Source organism: Leguminivora glycinivorella, chromosome 11 (genome assembly GCF_023078275.1).
Source record: "Leguminivora glycinivorella isolate SPB_JAAS2020 chromosome 11, LegGlyc_1.1, whole genome shotgun sequence".
Classification (NCBI taxonomy): domain Eukaryota; kingdom Metazoa; phylum Arthropoda; class Insecta; order Lepidoptera; family Tortricidae; genus Leguminivora; species Leguminivora glycinivorella.
The window spans coordinates 12576270-12597419 of NC_062981.1; the positions used below are offsets into that span (position 1 = coordinate 12576270).

General features: G+C 36.7%; 1 protein-coding gene across 2 annotated transcripts in view; it reads left to right on the forward strand.

Annotated features, from left to right (window-relative positions):
- The window catches only part of LOC125231137 (monocarboxylate transporter 4-like), a 110415-nt gene extending 89731 nt beyond the window's left edge, over positions 1-20684 (forward strand). For both annotated transcript variants that reach the window (XM_048136498.1, XM_048136497.1), the window contains 8 exons: positions 6904-7022; positions 10329-10496; positions 11341-11500; positions 16551-16692; positions 17105-17239; positions 17581-17755; positions 18322-18474; positions 19050-20684. In XM_048136498.1, coding sequence (XP_047992455.1) covers positions 6904-7022; positions 10329-10496; positions 11341-11500; positions 16551-16692; positions 17105-17239; positions 17581-17755; positions 18322-18474; positions 19050-19582 — 1585 coding nt within the window. In that variant the 3' untranslated portion in view covers positions 19583-20684. The remainder of the gene's footprint in view (positions 1-6903; positions 7023-10328; positions 10497-11340; positions 11501-16550; positions 16693-17104; positions 17240-17580; positions 17756-18321; positions 18475-19049) is intronic.
- Positions 20685-21150: the final 466 nt, after the last annotated feature.

Here is a 21150-nt window from a genome sequence, read left to right on the forward strand (position 1 = left end):
TCTGTGTGTTTTTCTCTCAAATGTGATGAAAAATATTGTGTGTAACTCAGGAGGTAAGGATTTTGTAAACTCGTGTATATAACTCTCTCCAGACTGCGGCTGTCGCGAGTTATTAACACTCGTCGACAAAATCCCCTTTACCTCCCTTGTTGCACAATATACTATTGCTTGCTTGCAGTGCTGCTTGGTGTGTATAAACAGTTCTCATGAGATATCGGAGCAGTCGAGATGCTCACAAATATTTGGACATACCTACTTTACTGCGTCTTCACATGTTTTCGCTGATTGATGGCAATTTTATTCCATGTTCCGGTCGCTTGGACCTATAATAAAATTGCCTTGTTTGATGATACAAGCTGTTTCAATTTTGCCAATTTTTTTAAATATATATAAGAATTTTTTTAAATATATATAGTGCCTGTGTGGTGACGGGTTAAGAATTTCACCACCCCCTTTCTTCCCGTGGGTGTCGTAGAAGGCGACTGTGGGTTATGGGTTAAATTGTGGCGTAGGCGAGAGGCTGGTAACCTGTCACTGCAATGTCACAGTTTCGTTTTCTTTCAACCCCTTATTTGCCAAGAGTGGCACTGAAGCTTTAGTAGTTTCATGTGTTCTGCCTACCCCTTTATGGGATACAGGCGTGATTGTATGTTGTTGTTATGTTGTTATATACACCGTGTTTCACTTAACACTAAAAACCTGAAAACCGTTTGTTCAGAATCGAGAGTAGAATCGATTGAGCTATATCTTGATGGGGGTAATATTTTTTGTTTTAATTTGTATTATTAGTTATTGTTTACGTGCCCATTCTACAAATTCGTAATACAACATTGTGCATATCATATTGCTAGAGGTTGTATACCTTTTTCAGTATTTAGGGGTATTAATACTGGCTGGTTACTTGGACGATTATTTTTTCCGCTACGAGTTTGACGTTGTGCGTCACTTTAATTTTAAAGTTTATCATAAGTCATAACAAATTGAACTCTTACCTAATTACAACCTTGTCATTTTGAATGTTAGGTTTAAATTTGCTTACTGCGTCACCTGTCCAATTTGAAGTTTACTGTGACACAGTTTAACGTGCTTTACAGTGACATAGCTGTCTATTGGTAAACCTTATGTCGTTGCAGTAACGTACACAATTAATCAGTTTTAAGGTTTACGATGGTAGCTAGCAATTATTTTATTGAGTGTAGAGTTAAAAGTCGAGTAGAGCTGCACAGAAAATTAAATATTCAATTTAAAAAAATAATAATCATCAAATTAAAAAATGAATATTGTAGATACGTTTAAAAAAATAAAAATCAGTTGGGGTGTCTGAGGTTTTCAGTGATACCGGAAACACGGTGTATAAGAAGAAACTGACTGACTGACTGAGTGACATATCAACGCACAGTCGAAACCACTGGTTCTAGAGATTCCAAATTTGGCACGTAGGTTCCTTATAGGGTGTAGAGGAGCATTAAGAAAGGATTTTTCAAAATTCACCTCCTAAGGAGGTGAAATGGGCGAAGCTGCGGGAAAAAGCTAGTAAGGCCATAAGTTAGAAAACCCTAAAATGGTTTTACTTGCCAAAAACCTGGAACTTTCAATTTTCACACCCTATAAAAATGACGCACCGTTACAACTAAAACTCTCAATGCCAACGTAGTGAATGTAGTGATTTATTATTATCTTATTTATAACTCTTATAAGAACAAAATTAAACTTCTACCTAATCACTGAAATTCATTTAAAAAGTTCGAATACTCTGTACACAAGTAAATGTATCGACGTCAGCATCATTCAACTCTCATAATCTCTTAACAAAATGATTATTAATGAACCCTTACAGTCAATCCTGTTAAGTTTTAATTAAAAGCTCTAAAGCATTAAAATAATTTTCAACGATAAAATGTATTGGAGGATAGATCAAAGAAGATTGATAATGGACTTGATAATGTAAGTGTACTACCTACATCGTTGGCATTTTGGGTAATCAGTGTTTAATTTAATATGTCTTTCCCATCGCGGGACAATTACTCTCCGGACCCTGTGGAAGGCGGAGTCAATGCAGCCAACACGTAGAACGCCGTTGAGACTTAGAAATGAAAAGAGTATTTTAGCGCATTACAGCTCTAGGACTAAAAAGTTCATTAAGTTAGTTGTGTTGTAATATTTGTAATGTCATTCACTGTTGGACAGACCAAATCGTAAAAAAACTAAAGAGATTTAAGTGTGCAAAACCTGGGTTTTCCTTCCCTTGTAAAACTCGGACCTACTTTGGTATTAAATGACTAATTTAGCAAAGTCTATTTATTATGTTTTCTTATTAATTATTCCAAAGAAATGTACCTACATACTTACAGTTATTGACTTCAGTCAAAGACAATCAAAGGCTTATTTTTGTAGAATTAAATTGAATTGAACAAAAGAATTAAATTGAATTTTACAACAATAATCCTTTGGTTTGTGCCCAAAAGAAAATAAAACCTTCGATGAAAGGCTTAAGAAGGTACGCTTTACGAAGTATAAGATAACATTTTAACACGACCTGATTCTATGTTAGTGAGATCCAATAACTAAACTTCCATCACCTAAAAGTTTCGTCAATTTTATTAATACCGACTTACTTGTAAGTAAATCCGAAAGCGTATCAGCTAACTCATCGGACCCAAATAAATATTTGAAGGCGAAGTATCAAAAAGTTTGGCGGCTTACTCTTCCTGCTGACTTAGCAACCAATTTTCCACTTCCACGAACCTAATGTTTTATTGATAAACAAGGAACTTAGTAGGTATATCTAGCAGGAGTAATCTTGTGAAGGAAATAGTAGGTATAGGTACATCTATTAGAAGTAATCATAAGGGAGCGTACGATGCATTATATCGTCGAACAACAGGTAAAATTATAGGCAGATGGGATAAAAATATTTTGAATAGCATGTATTCCTTAGGCAAAATAGGCCTCCGTCTGTTTTTCCTCACTTTCCTTTGTTCTGCAAACAATGTTCATAAATCTATTTTCAACTATATCAATATTGGAGAAGTTAACACAAATAAGTCCGTTGGGTTAACTACGCTTGATAAGTTATCGTGATTAACAATGGATTTTACAAAGTTATTAATACTAAATTGGTCGAATAACCGTTTATTAATTTAGATAAGTAATCTTAAAATACTAAGATATGAATATCAAATAGGCAATCTTAAAATAGGGACTACCTTACCTACATATCAATATTGGAGAAGTTAACACAAATAAGTCCGTTGGGTTAACTACGCTTGATAAGTTATCGTGATTAACAATGGATTTTACAAAGTTATTAATACTAAATTGGTCGAATAACCGTTTATTAATTTAGATAAGTAATCTTAAAATACTAAGATATGAATATCAAATAGGCAATCTTAAAATAGGGACTACCTTACCTACATATTAAAATTGTAATGAATACAGAGATGGATACAACAGACAAAAAAAATATTTTATACGCATTTCGTTATCATCTCATCAGCAGGTTTCTTCAAGTGGACACAAAACGAATGCTTCGTCATCTGTCAGGCTGTTGTAATCCAGTTTGGCGAATCATTTGTAAAACTTATTGCCTAAATATGCATTTTTTGACAAATTAATAAACGACTGCATAAAATACTTACATCACTGGTTCGAATAAATACCTACCTACATATAATTATTTTCATATTGCATCGCGAAGATAAATTGCTCCTAATGTCAACTACATAATTAACGTAATAGTTCAAGCTTCCTAGAAGACTCGCGAGCAAGAACCGTAGAATGCAGACAGCTTTAATTATGGCCAGTGAGTGCTTATGACATCGAATATTTATGATTGATTGAGTACACTTAAATACACATAAGTAGCTAAATTATTAAAAGTTTTTTACGATTTGCGGTGATTGCACAAGTGTTTTAATGTGGTACAAGTACCTATTTAATATGTATTCCCGATACCGGTGTTTTTACCAGAGACAGGAATGCATGAGAGGAAATTTGACATAATTACTCTAAAGATAAATATTTTCCCTTTCTTTAACTGTTCCTGTAATGTAATTAAGCACCGCATGAACAAAATAAATGTCTACTCATCCTCGATTTAATTCTCTGCTTAATTTTTTAGGAGGAAATTTCTTTCAACCATCATACACACATTCATTTATATGTACGTAACTTACCCTTAACCCTTAAATGCATGGTGATGTATTGTATATATACATCATATATTTGATGGCCCGTGGCTCGATATGTAGCTATCCAAAATCACATTTATTGCTTAACTATTATTCATTATTTATTATTATTTAATAAACAAATAAATTAAATAATACAATGATTTACTATTTATTATTTAAGGATTAAGATGAAATGGCGGAAAAAAATAGGACGATGGCGATTTTTAGTATGTGATTTAGGCTGATTTTTTCGGAGTTAGTGATTAGTTTATGTTTAAACATATTATCATAGAGTTTCCACAGATAGTGTGTAAGATGGTTGACAGTGGATCACTCTATTTTTCAGAGGCCATATCTCAGGAAAGGTTTGACATATTTACATTTTGTGTGGACTCTTATATACATAATTTATTTAAGATTTATTGTGTTGTGGTTTAAAAGCTGTATTATGAGCCATGTCGGGTCACTAACGCTTTTAAAAAAAAAAGGAATTTGATCCACTGTGCAACAGGGGGTGTGAACAATGAATATACCAGTGGTCCACAGTGGACCAAAGAGAATCATATCAGAAAGACAAGGGGAAAAATAATGAAACAGAACATGTATTATTTTTTATTAAAATAGTCAATAATAAATATCAAACCTAGTAACATAGGTGTACTGACCATCTAACTAAAAGATCTAATTTCTATGAATTTTCAGTTTCGGCCACTACAAGCTGTCAACCGCCATACAATAAAACAAAAATAAATATTGGTTGTTATCTAACTTAAACTTTATAATGTAAGAAAATTAGACCAATAATTATTATGCGTATATAAATAATTAACTACTCATAATGCTTTTATGAGATCAATATTTCTGAAATGAATATTTCTGACCATACAACATAAGTAAGAGCCACATAAAAATAGTCTTCCAAGATTTTCTAATGGCAGCCAATGCTTTTTCCACTCGTTCATTTGGTATTCCGCCTTCTTTTCTACAGGTCCTTTTTCGCAGCAGTCTGTAACATAGCAGTGTGTACTAAATCTAACCCATTGTGTACTTGATCCATATGACCCAGTGTCAACCCACACGCCAAAAAAATTAAATAATTAAAAACAAATACAAAAAAGTATTTACAGCGGAAAATGTTAAAGCACACAATAGCTTTTTAATCAAGGTAGTAATAAAAACGATAACAAGATATTCAATGGCACATAATTCGAAATTATACGATAAATTCCAGCTTACGTAAATATGTTGCCCGCGGAGTGATATCACGTTCACACCTGCACACGACGTTCTGTTCGCGCGGTCCCGTGGGCACTGAGCTAGTAGGTACGTGTTGGCCAGAGGTATCCATGGCGCGTAATAAATTAATAATAGTGTATTTGGATTCGTCGTAGTGTGCGTGACCTATTGTGCACCAGCGACCCACTGTCAACCACCTTACCTACCTTTTTAATAGTAGAATTTTTTTTTTAATAAAACTTACCAATTACGATATATTTATATATGTAAATAAGATTTGGCCTATTCAAGACTTCTAACACTGATTTAGTATAAAAATCTATCTTAAATATTTTTTTATTATTTTTTCTAGAGTGAGAAAACCATTGTCTATCACAAATATTAATATCTCGTTAAAAGAAAAATCCATGCATTTAAGGGTTAAATTAAACAAAATCATGTTACCTTATTGCAAACGTTGAAAGCTAATTAGGTATCATAAAACATTTTCCAACTAAAACTCCTCGCTCAAGACTATAAAAAGTAGAAAGCGATTACTGGAAAACACTCAAAGCCTATTGCTTCCTTTTTTGCTATTAGTGAACGAACACTCGTTAAAATATTTAACTTGTAGGTACATTTAACACCATGGAAATTAACTTTGTAAACAAATTCGTTCGAAGGAAGTATTCCAAATTGGTATTCTGCAGGAATTCTGATTTTTGAATTGCGGGCTCTCGATTTGTCACTCGAGAATCTGGAAAATCAAGTGCTATTTTTGAAATAAGAGCGATAGAAACCAAGTTATACTTACTTACATATGCCTATTGCATGGTAGTTGACATAATACCTAACAATACCTAATTTCACGATATCGAGCTGTCAAAACTCAAAACTCGGCCTTCAGTCCTTCAGATATTGCTCTCTGCTACGATCAAGTTACTTCAAATTAAGCCTCTGGCACGTGCCTGAACAGGAGGGCTGCAGTAAATACTGTAACAGGTAATCGATTCTTGAGCGTCTGACGTTTAAAACAATTGAATTAGCCCTGGAATTCTAAATTTAAATACAATGCCTTTGAAGTTTAAATGTTTAAATCGTGTCTTCGTCGGACTTTTCGAATTCCTTTCTTCCCATTCATATTCTTCCTCTTTTACAGAAAGAGATGGAGAAACAACGAATAATATTTTTGACAATTACCTATTTGTTTACTTGTGATAAATGATAATGTTTGTCAAAACTTTCAGTAATTACTAGTTTAATCGAGACCGTAAAGCAATTTTCAAAAGTAGAATACAATTTGGTTTAGACTTATTGCCAAAGCCGTGTAATATCCTAGTCCCCATCCTAATGATGTAAATGAAGCGAAATGAAACCTGAGAGATCCCAATATACCCCGTACTAAAGGTCGTTCCATTGTCCATTTTTAGCGCTCCCGACTGCTAAGTTTCGAATTCGAACTGTGCTTTAAGCTGCTTCGGACCATCCGTTCTAATTTCAATTTTTATTCCAGATGGATCGTATGCGGCGCAGCATTCTTGGCGCACCTCCTGTCCACGGGGCTGCAGCTAGCGTATGGCGCGCTGCACGTCTACGCCCTCAAACATCTAGGCCCCACCGCCGACCACGCTGGTAAACATCGCACAAACAACCAATCTCGCCTAATCGCCCACCATCTTAATCTAACCGAAACTATAAAGCAACGCCGCTCCACGCATCGAAATAGCAGAATAATCACACCATAATAATCAACGTTTCCGCAGAACCACTATTGAGCGCTTGTATCATCATGTGTGAACCTATTTAGGGTTCACTGCGCCGAATACAAATGACAGCAATCAATAGAATGAGCAAAACACGAAGCGTCTCCCCGATGAACTGTAAGATTGGGGAAAAAACATTTTGAAAACGTGATACAGACCGATGAGAACAGTGCGACAGTCGGAACGGAAAGTAATTTATCAACGGAGCCCTCCGGAAATACTTAAATAAACAAACAACGGGGATAAGACTTTTCTTCAATATCAGGCTGGTGAACGTAAAATATACTTATATTATTGTCTAAAATTGTAAAGACGTTTTTATGCAAACGACGCCCATTAAGAAAACTTCTTGCATTGCTGGTGTGTCGGCATCCGTGTAATTAGTACCTAAGTTTAATTACCGACCGCCATTGCTGCCAGTATTGTTCAGCACCGGATATTATAAATCATTTTTAACCGACTTCAAAAAAGGAGGAGGTTCTCAATTCGACTGAATGTTTTTTTTTTTTATTTTTTTTTTTTTGTATGTATGTTCCTCGATATCTCCGAGAATTGTGGACCGATTTTCAAAATTTTTTTTTTGATCGAACGGGTATAACCCCGAGATGGTCCCATTGGCACCAAGTCAGGGTCTGATGATGGGATCCTGGAGAAATCGAGGGAACTCTTCAAATGTTATAGGCACATGTAATGTTTTCAGTGTATTTTTCAAAGGTAAACCAGTATTTACGCCTGATGGTAATAATTTTATGTGGCTGAGCTGATGATGGAAGGTCAACTCCTCAATGGTTAGGAGTTAAAGGATAATTCTTTCACTAGTGTACATATATTCGGACTGATACATATAATATCAATAGGAACCACTAAAAATCAACAAATAAATAAACTTTTTTAACAAAAAATAAAACCGCCTTCAAAAATAAGCGCGTTACAAAACACGGAGAAACTAAAAAGCAAAAAATAATAAACCTTTGAATTCAGATTTCTTATCGTATTGCAATAATCTAAACATCCAAATTATAAACAAATCAATTATTTTTGGAGTCGGTGCCAGCCTGCGTATGGTTGGGTGGGGCAAACAGGCAATAGCAAGGCGACGAACAGGTCTGGTACCGACTGCAAAAATAATTGATTTGTTTATAATTTGGATGTTTAGATTATTGCAATACGATAAGAAATCTGAATTCAAAGGTTTATTATTTTTTGCTTTTTAGTTTCTCCGTGTTTTGTAACGCGCTTATTTTTGAAGGCGGTTTTTGATAATCGTAAATAATAATGTATTTCTACTTTACAAAGTAATTTATGTTAACAACCCGCGGCGTCGCGTTTCGACAAGCAAAATTTAAGATTGGGGAAGTAAATGAACTTTCCCAGTCACCGGTATTTGTGGACCGACCTGATTTATTGAATTAATTTTCCAAGATTCACGACCTGGGTTGAATATTAAGAGGCAGAAGTAATTTCGGTTATGAGCGCGGTCTTTGTTGTCAGTCGTGTGGGCGGAGCGTCCGATCATAACTCTGTCAGGTCTGTGCTAAGGCTGAAATTGGAATTTCGTAGCGACGCTAACGAGTTAAGCTACGTTCGGTAATCGGGTGGTGAGCGGATACGATGCGAGGTGGTGGCTTGAAAGCGCCGCTGTGGCTACCGTTTGGGGCTCTTTGCACGGCGTTAAATGCCTCGGCACAGGCTACGAGCAAAATAAATTATCTTTCAATCAGTGACAACCTTACAACCTCACCACCCCAGATTGTTTTTGTTAAGATTTACGTTCCGTCACGTCAATTGAGCACGCTTCAAAATGTTTAGAGGTTGGAGCCACCCCTTCAATCGTTTTCGTTAATATTTCGTAATAAACAGACCTTTTGAGATTCCGACGACCAGTTAAACCTAATTGCTGTTTCATTTGATGTCATCGCAAGCTGTTCGAGCAGTAATCAACTAAGCTCTTTACTGAGTTTTAGAATTAAGTAATTGGTGCAAAGCATAAATAATAGGGTAAAGAGGCGAGATATCGAACGCGGCATTATGCGGGAAGCACAATGAGCCTATTGTGCGATTCATAACGGTAATGACACGCAATCGCGACAGGCCTTTAGATAAATTAGTAAAAGAATTATCTTTGTTGCTTGACAAAGGACGGCTAATTACTTTTATTTCCAAGCAAGTACACAGTCATTAAGGACAGTTTTTTCATCGTAAACACGAATACGTTTCAGTGTAATTGTTGGTAATTCGAGCCTAAATTTTCATTCGCCCGCTGCCCAACGACCCATATCGATATCCAATTATCCAAGATTGTTCAGAGAGTGGAGAGCAAATTCTGCAAAGCAATTCAAAATATTCAAAATAGACAAAATTGATATTTACAAATTTACGGGTGAATACCTAGATAGTTTTATTTACCTACCAGAATTTCAATAGTTCTTCAGAATGTCAAACATTTTTCCGTCAGTAAGAAAATAAAGGATTTCTAAAAATGTTACATTCCATCGCCTCAATTTTTCTCTAAGGTGGCAGCGAAAAGCCAAGAGCAAGCTTACAGATGCCTTTCCGTTTCGTCTTTTTATTCATACAACGAGTATGTAACTCGCTTCCGCGGTGGTCTCGATAAAAATGATGTGACCTCGTGTGACTCTCGTGAGACAGTGCAAGTCGTACGAGACTTCGTGCGGACCATGTTAGGCACACTCCTCATTTGTTGCAACTCACGTACGTTTGTTTATTTTAAAAAGGCATACGGTTCTAGTCGGAGATATAAAAAGTCTGTCGTATGTATTTCTGTGTAACTGTGTACGCTGTGTTGGCTTAGAATCTAAATAAGTAGTTTCTTGCCAGTGAAGTTTTGATAGGACGTAGGCAAAAAACTATCAAATCAAGTTATAACTGAGAGAATACATAGATAAGTTTAACCACAACCACAACAGCCATACAAATTATTATTTTATTATGTATCACTAATGAATGAGTGAGAACTGTAAACTCACTTTTATTTTCTATGCCGTGAGTAGGTAATTTATTTGTGTATTCACAATTATCGTGATCAGAACTGTATTTTACATTAAAAAACTGATAAGTTACGAACAGCCAGAATATTCTCTCACCCGTTTCGTGTTCAACTCGTGAAAAGAAAAGGAAAGATAAGATAGCAATTCATAATGTGTTTTGTGTACAGTATGGGCAGGAGCAATATGCTTGGGAGTGTCCCGTGCCGCCGGGGCCATGGTTGCGGGCCGCCGTCGATCGCCGCGGCTAGCCGCACTGCTGGGCGGTCTGCTGTTGCCGCTTGCCTGTCTATTCACCTCCTTCGCCACGCAGTTGCACCAGACTATGCTTAGCTACGGTAAAAATCCTTATAGTAAAAAAAAATCATATTTGATAATTAGATCATTGTATGCCTACAATTTTTCGATTTGGACATAGACCCAAAAAGTTGCATCGGTAAAAAGTAGGGCCCACTTTTATTTTAGACAAGTTTTTGGGGTAAATTAAATACGTGCTAATAGCTGTTGTTCGATACCTATCTTCATAGATTTTTCTTCATCATGTTGTAATATTAGATAAAATATCCGTATTGACTAAGTATTCTTTTTTATCGTCATGAAATGTATTGGAATAAAACATAAGGCCAAAATAATTAAGAGCAACCTATAATCTAATGAACAACTTAATATTAAAGTACTACTTGCACGAGTGAGCAAAATTTTTCACCAGTCATTGGCAGTCTGAGTCGCAGTCACGTTTTTGTGTAGGCGTGCGCGAAGCTCTAAAAAGTCGTAACCAGGTGAGTGTCCTAGGTAACGACCTTTGACCGACAGAGCCATAATCTAAGTACCAGTACCGTGCTAGTTCTTTTTGCATTGCGCTTTGTCGTTTGCCAGTCGACGTAGCATTGCAGACCTGGTACCGTAGCCGAATGGCATTTCTCCGACGCCAAACGAAAGCGATACGCCGCTGGCTCTGTCGCGCCAATACGCAAGCGCGATAGAGATAGATATCTACTAGCGCTTCGTTTCGTGAGCGTTTCGTGAGCGATTGTGCCATTCGGCTAGCCACCCTGCTACCCGTAGTATGACTCGCATACTCACACTCGACTACATTAGTTAATCTTGCGCGACTTAAAATGTAGCTCACGTTAGATGATCTGTGGTAATATTTTGTTCGTTTAACTGATGGTGCTTTTCCAGGAGTGGTGCTCGGTATCGGATGTGGACTAGTGAGGGAGGCAGCTGGCTTAGTGCTCGGAGCGTACTTCCGACGGCGTCGGCAGTTCGTGGAGCTAGTGGCACACGCAGGCGGCGGCGTCGGCATTGCACTCTTCAGTGTCGCGTATAAGGAGGCAGTCGGGTAAGATCACAAATATAAATAAGACGAGTCAAAGCGCCTCTCTGTCGCGTTTGAAAGCGTAACAAGGAAGCAACGCGTCAAACGTGGTTCGCGAAAAGTTCGTTGAAACGCTTTCTACACACAACATTGTAACAGTGACCTCTGACCTCAAGAAATTATTAAGTACAGCCCGCAACAAAGCTATGAATACAGCCAAAGTGCCAATATGTATACAGAACCTTATTGCCTGTACAGTAACGTGTGTATACATATTTTTGGCACTTGCTGTATTCACAACTTGGTTGCTGACTGTACCTACCTATCCTGGCTGCCGTCCTAAGGTAAAAGGCAGCTATTCGACATTTTGCCGAAATTGACTTATTGTAATATTCGTAATGTACAGGTTAAGCTGCATCGACCACTTTTTTCCGTTTTTCGATATGTTGCCTAGTTTCCGAGAAAATTTCTCTAAAAAGGCAGTATTTGCACTAATTTTCCAAGATTTCCTAGCCAAAAAAGCAGCTATTTAACAAAACTAAGCTAAATCAACGTATATGCAGATATACGTTTTTTTACGCTCTGGTTAGGTTGACATGTTATCCAGTATTACTAGCCTAAAAGTACGTAAAAGTGAAAAACTAGGCTAAAAATACGTACAAGACGTTATACGTAGTTTTAGCGTAGGATTTTGATCAATTTTTTAAACTGATACTAGTCTAAAAAAGCGTATATACATTTTTTCTGTAAAAAATGTCAAATACGTCATTTAAGCCTAGTATCGCTCGATTGTTTTACAACACAATATTAGTCTATAAAAACGAATAAGTGTTATACGTTCTTCTTATTTTGTATGGGTGTCATATTAAACGTAAAAAAACTTTTAAAATGAGTGAAAGTGCTGCAAACTAGCCTATAAAACAGTATATGCTCCAACCTTTGTCAATCCACCCGCCAGCCGAAAGATACTTTATGCTATGGAAAAGCCATCAGTGACGAGCTGCGAGCACCGGCGCAGCTTGTGGCTGACAGTACGAGAGCGCAGCTGGCTTTTTCGCGCGAAATATTGATCGAAACCAAACGAAGTTAGGAAAAATACTGAATGATTGCATTTTTGATACGTTTTAACAATAATAACTATTGTTTACATTTCCTACATCATTTCTATTGTCATTTTTATTCGAGATACAAACATTTAACTCGATTTTCAGATATTATTGCTCGAAAGCAAATACGTCTTTTTAGCGTAGTTTGCGGTGGGAAAGTTGTTCGTATATAGTTTTTTTTGCAGCAAACACTATATGAGGTATATTAATATTCCACGGTTTAAGTATTTAACGTTATCCTTTTTGGTTTAATTTACAGTAAAACAAGTAAATAATTTGCAATTAATGAATGAGAACGTTAGAGATGAATGTTGATATAGAGAGGGAGGGGTAAATCCAAACAACGATGAATGGATTATGTGAAATAGGATATTAGAGAGAAAGAAATGAGTGTTGAGATGACGAAAGAGGAGAATGAAAGAGGAAGACCTGTTCTACCTACCCCACATAAAATGAGATAAGGGTATGAGGAATAAGAAGGAGAAGTATTGGCAGTAGTCTCCATTTTCAACTATGTTTTATTTTACAAACATGGAATATTAATATGAATATAATAGGAAATTGAATATGAAAATAACCATATTTTTGATAACCAGTATCAAAAAGCATAGGCATGTTCGTGTGAAAGTTAGGCCTATATAATAAACTTACGGGGTCATCTGCCACTGTTTCCAGAAAATCCATTAAATGACTATTTTGTTGTAGTCGAATTCAATTTATAACTAATTATTTTGATTGACTTTGATTTTGATACTCTCTATAAACTTTTGGATCGCAATTTTTGTATTGTAGCATTGTTGAAGATTTTTATGGTTACTAATCCAGTCATTTCTGAATTGCTCGATGTTATCTGTTTCTTAGCTTAATTCATTTCAGGGTAGTTCGACGGATTTAATGTTTTCGCAACAAACTCGACATCATTCTCTTGATACCAGACCGGTACTTGGCGAGCGTAGTGAAAAGCAGCTTAATCGGACCAGAAGAATATTTGATCCCTGTACTTTCATATACTTAAGCAGAACCTGCTTATGAAGGCATTCCTTCTTGTAAATCTAGGAATGTAAGTTTCCTTAAACAAAAAACGAATGGACAAATTGCTTGACAAACCACTTTTTGCCCAAATTTTTCGCAAAAAATCATTTTATCGTAGGTATTTGAACCCTATCAGAGGTTGAGGTACCTCTTGGTCGTTTAACTTCCGAGCTCAAGTTTTGACGGGAGATTCCTGAGTTTGGATGCGTTTTGGATGTATTTGTTTCATGTATATAACCAGCCGCAGTGAATGACGCTCTTTAGCTTACTGAACTATTACTACATATTCGCACAATCTCTAATAGAAATTGGTAAAATTGTTTTTTGTTTGCAAACTGTTCGTCACATAATAATTATATTATCTTTTTCTCTAAATTTTTTTATAGAAAAGAGCCAGGTTTTTGGAGCGACCATGAAATTCTTCTAAACTGTATGTATAATTCATGCGAAACCATTTGGTAGTAGGTAGTGTAAACTGCTTTCTAACTCACATCTTGTGCGGCCAATTTCATAGTCATCCAAATCCTTTGCAGATAGATTGGTCACAATTAAAACCCGTTGTTGTTCTACCTCTCATCTTGGCATTAAAATTACATAATTATAATTTATTTTGCCTCCAATTCTCAGAAGTGACGCGATAGATTGACATATGACATATGATATAAAAATTGACCTTTTTTTCAAAGCAAAATAACAAATTGACCTTTTTTATCATTACTTACTAACTTGTTTCCATTAGCAACGTAAGAAAGTTTCCACAAAACTCCGAATTAGTACACGTATGTTTAGTATACAGACGGCACTCTTATCATCTAGGCTTTGAGGAAAAATGACGATTAGATACTAATAATTGACTACTTACTGACTAATTTAAAAGAGCAGGTATTATTGTGTACTGTAAAAGTTTATTATATTATATTTATCACTATCCAAAAAGAATCGATAGATCTAGTTTTTTTTTAAGTAAATAGGGACAGAATGGCGTTTTCTTGTTTCTTTAATACATACGTTTTTAAACGACGTATTTGCATTTTGTTCCAATTTCTTCCAAATATACTAATCTATAAAGCCGTATATACGATTTTTTTGATAGTATGCGTTCTTTTAGACTAGCAGTACAGTCGAAAATCTGGAAAACTCACTAGGATACTAATTAAAAAGGCCGAATAACTACGATACTGCCTTTAACTTAGAATCTCGAGTGCTAGATGGGCATTGTTGCTAAGCAATAAGATAGTATGTGATTATATACGGCGTTATAGCCTAGTTTAAGAGAAAATCCTAGATTAGAACACCGTATAAAGCATGTTTTACCGCTTTCTTGACTAGTAATATCTACCATTTTTGAAGCTTAATACTATGCAAAAAGGCTTTTATCGAATTAAAAAAAAACCAGTCGCTGTACAAACACACAAATAATGTCTAAAATAAGTAAACACTTATACCTACTATATACAAAAAGAAATAATGAAAAAGTTAATCCGTTTTGTAGAAATTCAAAAAAGAAGGTTTTTTGCGATTATCTCAAAACTAGCTTTTGTCGAATAGCTGCCTTTTACCTTAGGACGGCAGTCCTAAATTATATTAAAATAAACTGACAGTGTATGATTAATACCAATAAAATTCTATCTATCTATCTAAGTCCACCTTGTGTACCATATTTTATGCAAAATAAAGATATTTGATGCCTACTTAATTTTTTTTTTTAAATATGCATTGACGTGATATTATGATTATAAAATTAAGAAATATCTCATTTGTTCTTATAAAACATAAAAACACGCAAAAATATTAGGGGAAAATATGATTTTGGTCACTTCCAGGCTTCGAACAGCGCCATCTAGTTTTAAGCCTAAAAGGTCCATACATTTCAGGGGTACACTTTTTTGTATGAGCTTTGTCAGTCCAGTATTAAATCGTTCTTGCTAATACAAAAGGAACAGATACAACCGTACTACAAATCTTCTCCTTTTGAATTATTAAGAGAAAAAGGGGTAAGAAAGGGTTGTATAGTCGGTTACTAAAACCGGCCAAGAGCGTGTCGGGCCACGCTCAGTGTAGGGTTCCGTAGTTTTTCGTATTTTTCTCAAAAACTGCTGAACCTATCAAGTTCAAAACAATTTTCCTAGAAAGTCTTTACAAAGTTCTACTTTGGTGATTTTTTTTATATTTTTTAAACATATGGTTCAAAAGTTAGAGGGGGGGGGACGCACTTTTTTTTCCTTTAGGAGCGATTATTTCCGAAAATATTAATATTATCAAAAAACGATCTTAGTAAACCCTTATTCATTTTTAAATACCTATCCAACAATATATCACACGTTGGGGTTGGAATGAAAAAAAATATCAGCCCCCACTTTACATGTAGGGGGGGTACCCTAATAAAACATTTTTTTCCATTTTTTATTTTTGCACTTTGTCGGCGTGATTGATATACATATTGGTACCAAATTTCAGCTTTCTAGTGCTTACGGTTACTGAGATTATCCCCGGACGGACGGACGGACGGACGGACGGACGGACGGACGGACGGACGGACGGACGGACAGACAGACATGGCGAAACTATAAGGGTTCCTAGTTGACTACGGAACCCTAAAAAAGAACGAACTTTTTCAAAACAACTCTTTTAGCGTAGCGGAAGATGTGATTAAAATAAAAATGGTGTGTTTCGTAGGTATTACCTCCTCCTCTTTACCTTAAACAAATTAAATGGAACTATTCAAGTTGAAGTCCCCGCCAACCCTAATAGCTTGGTCCGACGCCAGAATTCCAAGAGTGGATTAAACTTAAAGTAGATTAACTTTTTTGTTGGACACGACACCTGCAAACAGTTATGGTTTTTCAACTCATTTTCATTTAATTATACTTGCTAAACTTTTGCACGCCATTGAAATTGCAATGAGGCAGTTCTGACGTAAGATGTTTTGATCGCAGGAAACTTGGGTGGCGGCTTGGCCTGCAGGCGATTACTGGCATATTGGTGCTAGCGTTTTTTCTTAGTGCTGTATACCGAAGTGCATCTCTGTACCACCCACAACGCAGAGCTATTTTACATTTGAAAAACCAAAGAAGAAAGGTAAATAATTAAACATACTACATTTAAATTATTAAATTTCATTTTTTTTTCTCCAATAAATAATAGACTAAGGGCCGACATGCTGAGTTTAGACTACGTTACAATCAAATTTAACTAAACGTTGTGAAAAAATCAAATTATATCTACAGTATTTTATACTGCTTCATAATTGCCCGACATAAAAGAAACAAATTGTAAGAAATATTCCGCAATTTTCTAATAAATAACCTGATGGTATGCAAATTGTCTTTCAAAGATAAAATTGCGCCTGAGAAGAAAGAATAACTTTTTACTTTCTGTTAAAATTCATAATCCAATTAAGCAATTACCCAAGAAAATAATATGGCGCTCTCCATTTGCGAATACTTTTTGTAGCATTTGGAATTTATTATTAATTTTAGGTTTATTGTAGGTAAAGGAGAAGAAAGGAATGCGGAGGTCAGCGCCGCTGATCGATCTAAGCCCCCTTAACTCCCGGCCGGCTAAAGTTTTGTTGTTGGCGGCTGGAGTGGCCGCGTTCGGACTTTACACTCCAGTATTTTTTTTGGTAAGTCAATAGAGGCTTTACTAAGCGTTTTCAACCCCTCAGGCCCTTTTGTTATCGAGAGCTTATCTTTATCATATCGACCCATCGGAAAAAGGGATTCTACCGGTTTGAGTTGATAGGCGGTTTATTTATCCAACTACGTTTCAGCGTCATTCAAGAGGTTTTATATTGATGGAAAAGTGACGTGTTGATTTGTGGCGAAAGGGGACGATCGCTCCGAAATCGATTTTTCATTCAATTTTAGTCCTCATTTTCCTGCTGCGGACCCCTGCGAAACATGCAACTGACCCCTGAGGCCCGCTTTAAGAACCCTCTTATAAGTGATGGTGTTTGGTTGACAGGCCCTACAAGGTTTCCAAGAAGGTCTGGAGGAGAGCGCACTAGTGCTTCTGCAGACATTCCTGGGCTTCGCAGCTGTGCTAGGGTGCGCTGGCTTCGGGCTCGTGCTGGTGCGCCCCTCGGCTCAGTGCCTCGTCTCCAAGCAGTACCTGTGTCAGACTGCTATGCTGGGAATAGGTAATATTTTAATATACATTCATGCTAATTATTTATCACTATATATTTTTATCCAAAAAGATGATTAGATTAAATTACCTCTAGATATATTTATTTCTTGAAGAAAAAGACACAGTATTTCACACAATTAAACAAAGGCTTTCACTAAAAGATGGGGCGTGAAAGAATGCTATTTTAGGATTATGTTTGTTGATTGTACTTATACTAAAGCTAGCTAAGCATATACGTAACAAACTTCAGTTTTCTAACGCATCAGGAAGTTAGTACCTTTAGAATTAGGTCTGACGATTTAGTCAGTGAGTAAATTACTTATTAATTCGATTTTTCATCCTCAAAAAGTCTAACTTTGTTGCTTGCCGCAAGGACGCGTTTGTAATATTTGAATTGAATATTTGGTTATCAAAATAAAACGAGTAAGTATGTATAAAACCAATTCATATTCGTTCGCTAAATTAATATAAATAATTTACTCGTACTAGCAAATCTCATAATTATGTTTTTCAAATCCCCTAAAATATATGAAACGCCAACTTGTCCGCACAATAATTACGATTACTTTGTTGCAGGCATATCAATGCTGGCTCTAAGCAGCGTGGAGGGCTACCACGGATACGTGTTGTTCGCCTGGATGTACGGACTATGTTTAGGTGGTTTTCTCTACTCTATGAAAATGCTCACGATGGAGCGCGTCAGGGGACGTCACTTCGCCAAAGTTTGGGGTGAGCATAACAACTGAAATTTAGTAGCCTACAGGGGTATTCCATTGGATATTGAACCCTTTTAAAACAAACTTTTTGTTTCTTTTTATCTTTTGTTTGGTAAATAAAGTTTAATTTTAAATTGCTAATGTATTATCTTTATTAACGTTGTTGAAAATTTGTTTTCCTTTTTTCTCCATGTTGCCTAGGACATTAGCATTTATTGCACAGATAAAGCCTCGCCATACCGTACTTAACCAATACTTAAAGTGGAAATGGAAACTTTATGTTCGCGATAAGGCACAACGACTTTGGAAACAAATATATACCTACATTTACATGGAGGTGTGTACCTACAGGAACTTACATGAACGCTGGTTCGAAAGTTGTTATCTGCTCTGGCTCTGCTCATACGATATGAATAATACATATTTACATATTCCAATCCTATATAATGTATAGCTAAAAAACTATTGTAACTCCATTCTGTGATGTATATATTTAGTTTGTGGAGCCCTGAAAGGTTATAATAAGATGCTGTAAAGAATATCTGCCATCTTTATAAGTATATCATATTAAATACCTCATTTTTTTAGGTTTCGTCCAAGGCGCAGAAGCTCTTCCTGTGATAGTTGGTGTGCCGGTGACGGGCTACATCAACCAGCAGGCGCCGCGCGCCGGCTTCTACTTCTCGACGGCGGCCACGCTCGCGGGCGCGCTGCTGCTCTTCTTCGTGGGCTTCTCCAAGCGCGACCCGGAGCCGCCGCCGGCGCCCGCGCCCACCGTGGCCGAGGCGTGCCCGTGCGTCACGCCGCCGCGCTGCGAGCCGGCGTGGTGCGCGTGCGGCGCGGGCGGCGCCACGGCCTACTGCGCCTGGCCCGGGCCCTCCTGCAGCGCGCGCCTGCCCAAGTCCCTCTCCTACGCCGCGCCTTTAGACCGCGTCTGCTGCTCAGCTGCCGCCTACCCCGAGTGCTGCCGGCGCGCGCCGCCGCTGCGGCCCTCGCGCAGCGTCCCCGAGGGGCTCGCCCGCCGCGGCAGCACGTGGAACCGCGGCGGCTCCTACCGCGCCTCCTGCCGCTGCCGCCGGCGCGAGCACCACCTCATAGAGCAGATCACTACGTCGGTATGACCGGTCGCTCGTTGAGTCGGATGCGATTAGTGAGAACTTGTAAATATTTATTCTTTGTAGCTAAAAGTCAAACTGATAGTGGTTAGGATAAAGCAATAACGGGATTGATTGTAAACTTGGAAGCAGTGCGAGTAATTTATTTGTCGACATTTAGATGTTAAGTTCAGCCATGCTCAGAGGAGCACGTTTTATTCCTGATTCAATCAAAGTTCATTTTAATAAAAAAGAAACAATAACAACTTCAACTTTTGATCGTTCTTAAGCTATACAAGATATTTATAAAATTATTAATATACCTTTTACTGAGTCTTGGAGTACTTGTGGGACCTCTATCTTTATGTAGCTCATACGAAAATAATGTAATGAATACTCATGTTTCATCGAATTTTAATATTTAATCTATGATATTCTAATATCACTTGATATTTTGACCCTATTCCTTTCCTGTCCACGGCTAGCTAGAGCGGATAGATACAGGTAAATTAGCCAGAGTTTCAATCGTATTTCTCACCATTTATACACAAAACACAAAAACACTATAATTACTGGAATTCAAAAAATAAAAACCAATCAACCTGTTTAAATAAGCTGCTGCAAATATTTCAGCGCAAAATTGAAGTCTACACTCATATTGCACTTTTTGATATAAAGTTCAGTAAATATTATTTCGCTTCAGCGTGTCCAACCAGCAATATTTCCCAACGGTTAGTTTCCTGAAATTCTAAAAGAGTAATTTTCTTTTAGTTCTCCTATGTAAGTGAATGAAAGTGGTGAGGATGTTTTAACGCTTGCTGATTTACCTCTAGGAGTAAGCAAATGGATATATATCAATAGAACTTTTAACATGAAACGCGAACAAAGTCAATTTTAGTCATTCATGAAACAAAATTATTGACACGCGGTCGGAATAATGTGTTAGAATATGTTTTAGGAACATTTCTTTTTCGTTATTGTTAGTTAAAATATTTTATTGATCGTTAATCATAGAGTGTATTTGATCGTTTATTATTTGTGCTGTTACGAGGATTGTTATGTTTTTGTACCAAAGCGTGTTTTACAATTTTGGTGGTGAATAGAAAAGATATTAAAGAAATTAGCAAAATTATTGGCATTTTACTTTTTCTCAATTCGGTTGATACCCATGTCGACAGGTATTTTTATACGACATAAGTATTAGACTAGTAGGTTAGGTTATTAACCTAGACCTACCTATGGACGGAAACCTAACAATATGGCAATATGTATCTACAGAAGTAAAGTTAAGTATACGAACACATAAAAATATTTATGTTGGTAGGTAAATTATGCTTAAGTATTTAGTCAGAGCCTACACTAAAACTAAATACTTACTTAAGCATAATTTACCTACCAACATTTTTGCAAGTGCCGTAGTACTTATTACATGGAAAATTCCGAGCGGAGATAAGTCGTTCCCAAGTGTGAAAAAACTCAAGCAAAGTGGCTGAAGTAACGCATGTATTATGCAGGACAATATGATTACGTTTACGGTCCACTCGATCCGCAGTAAGTTGAAACACCAGCAGTAAAAGTGAAGAATGTGAAACGTC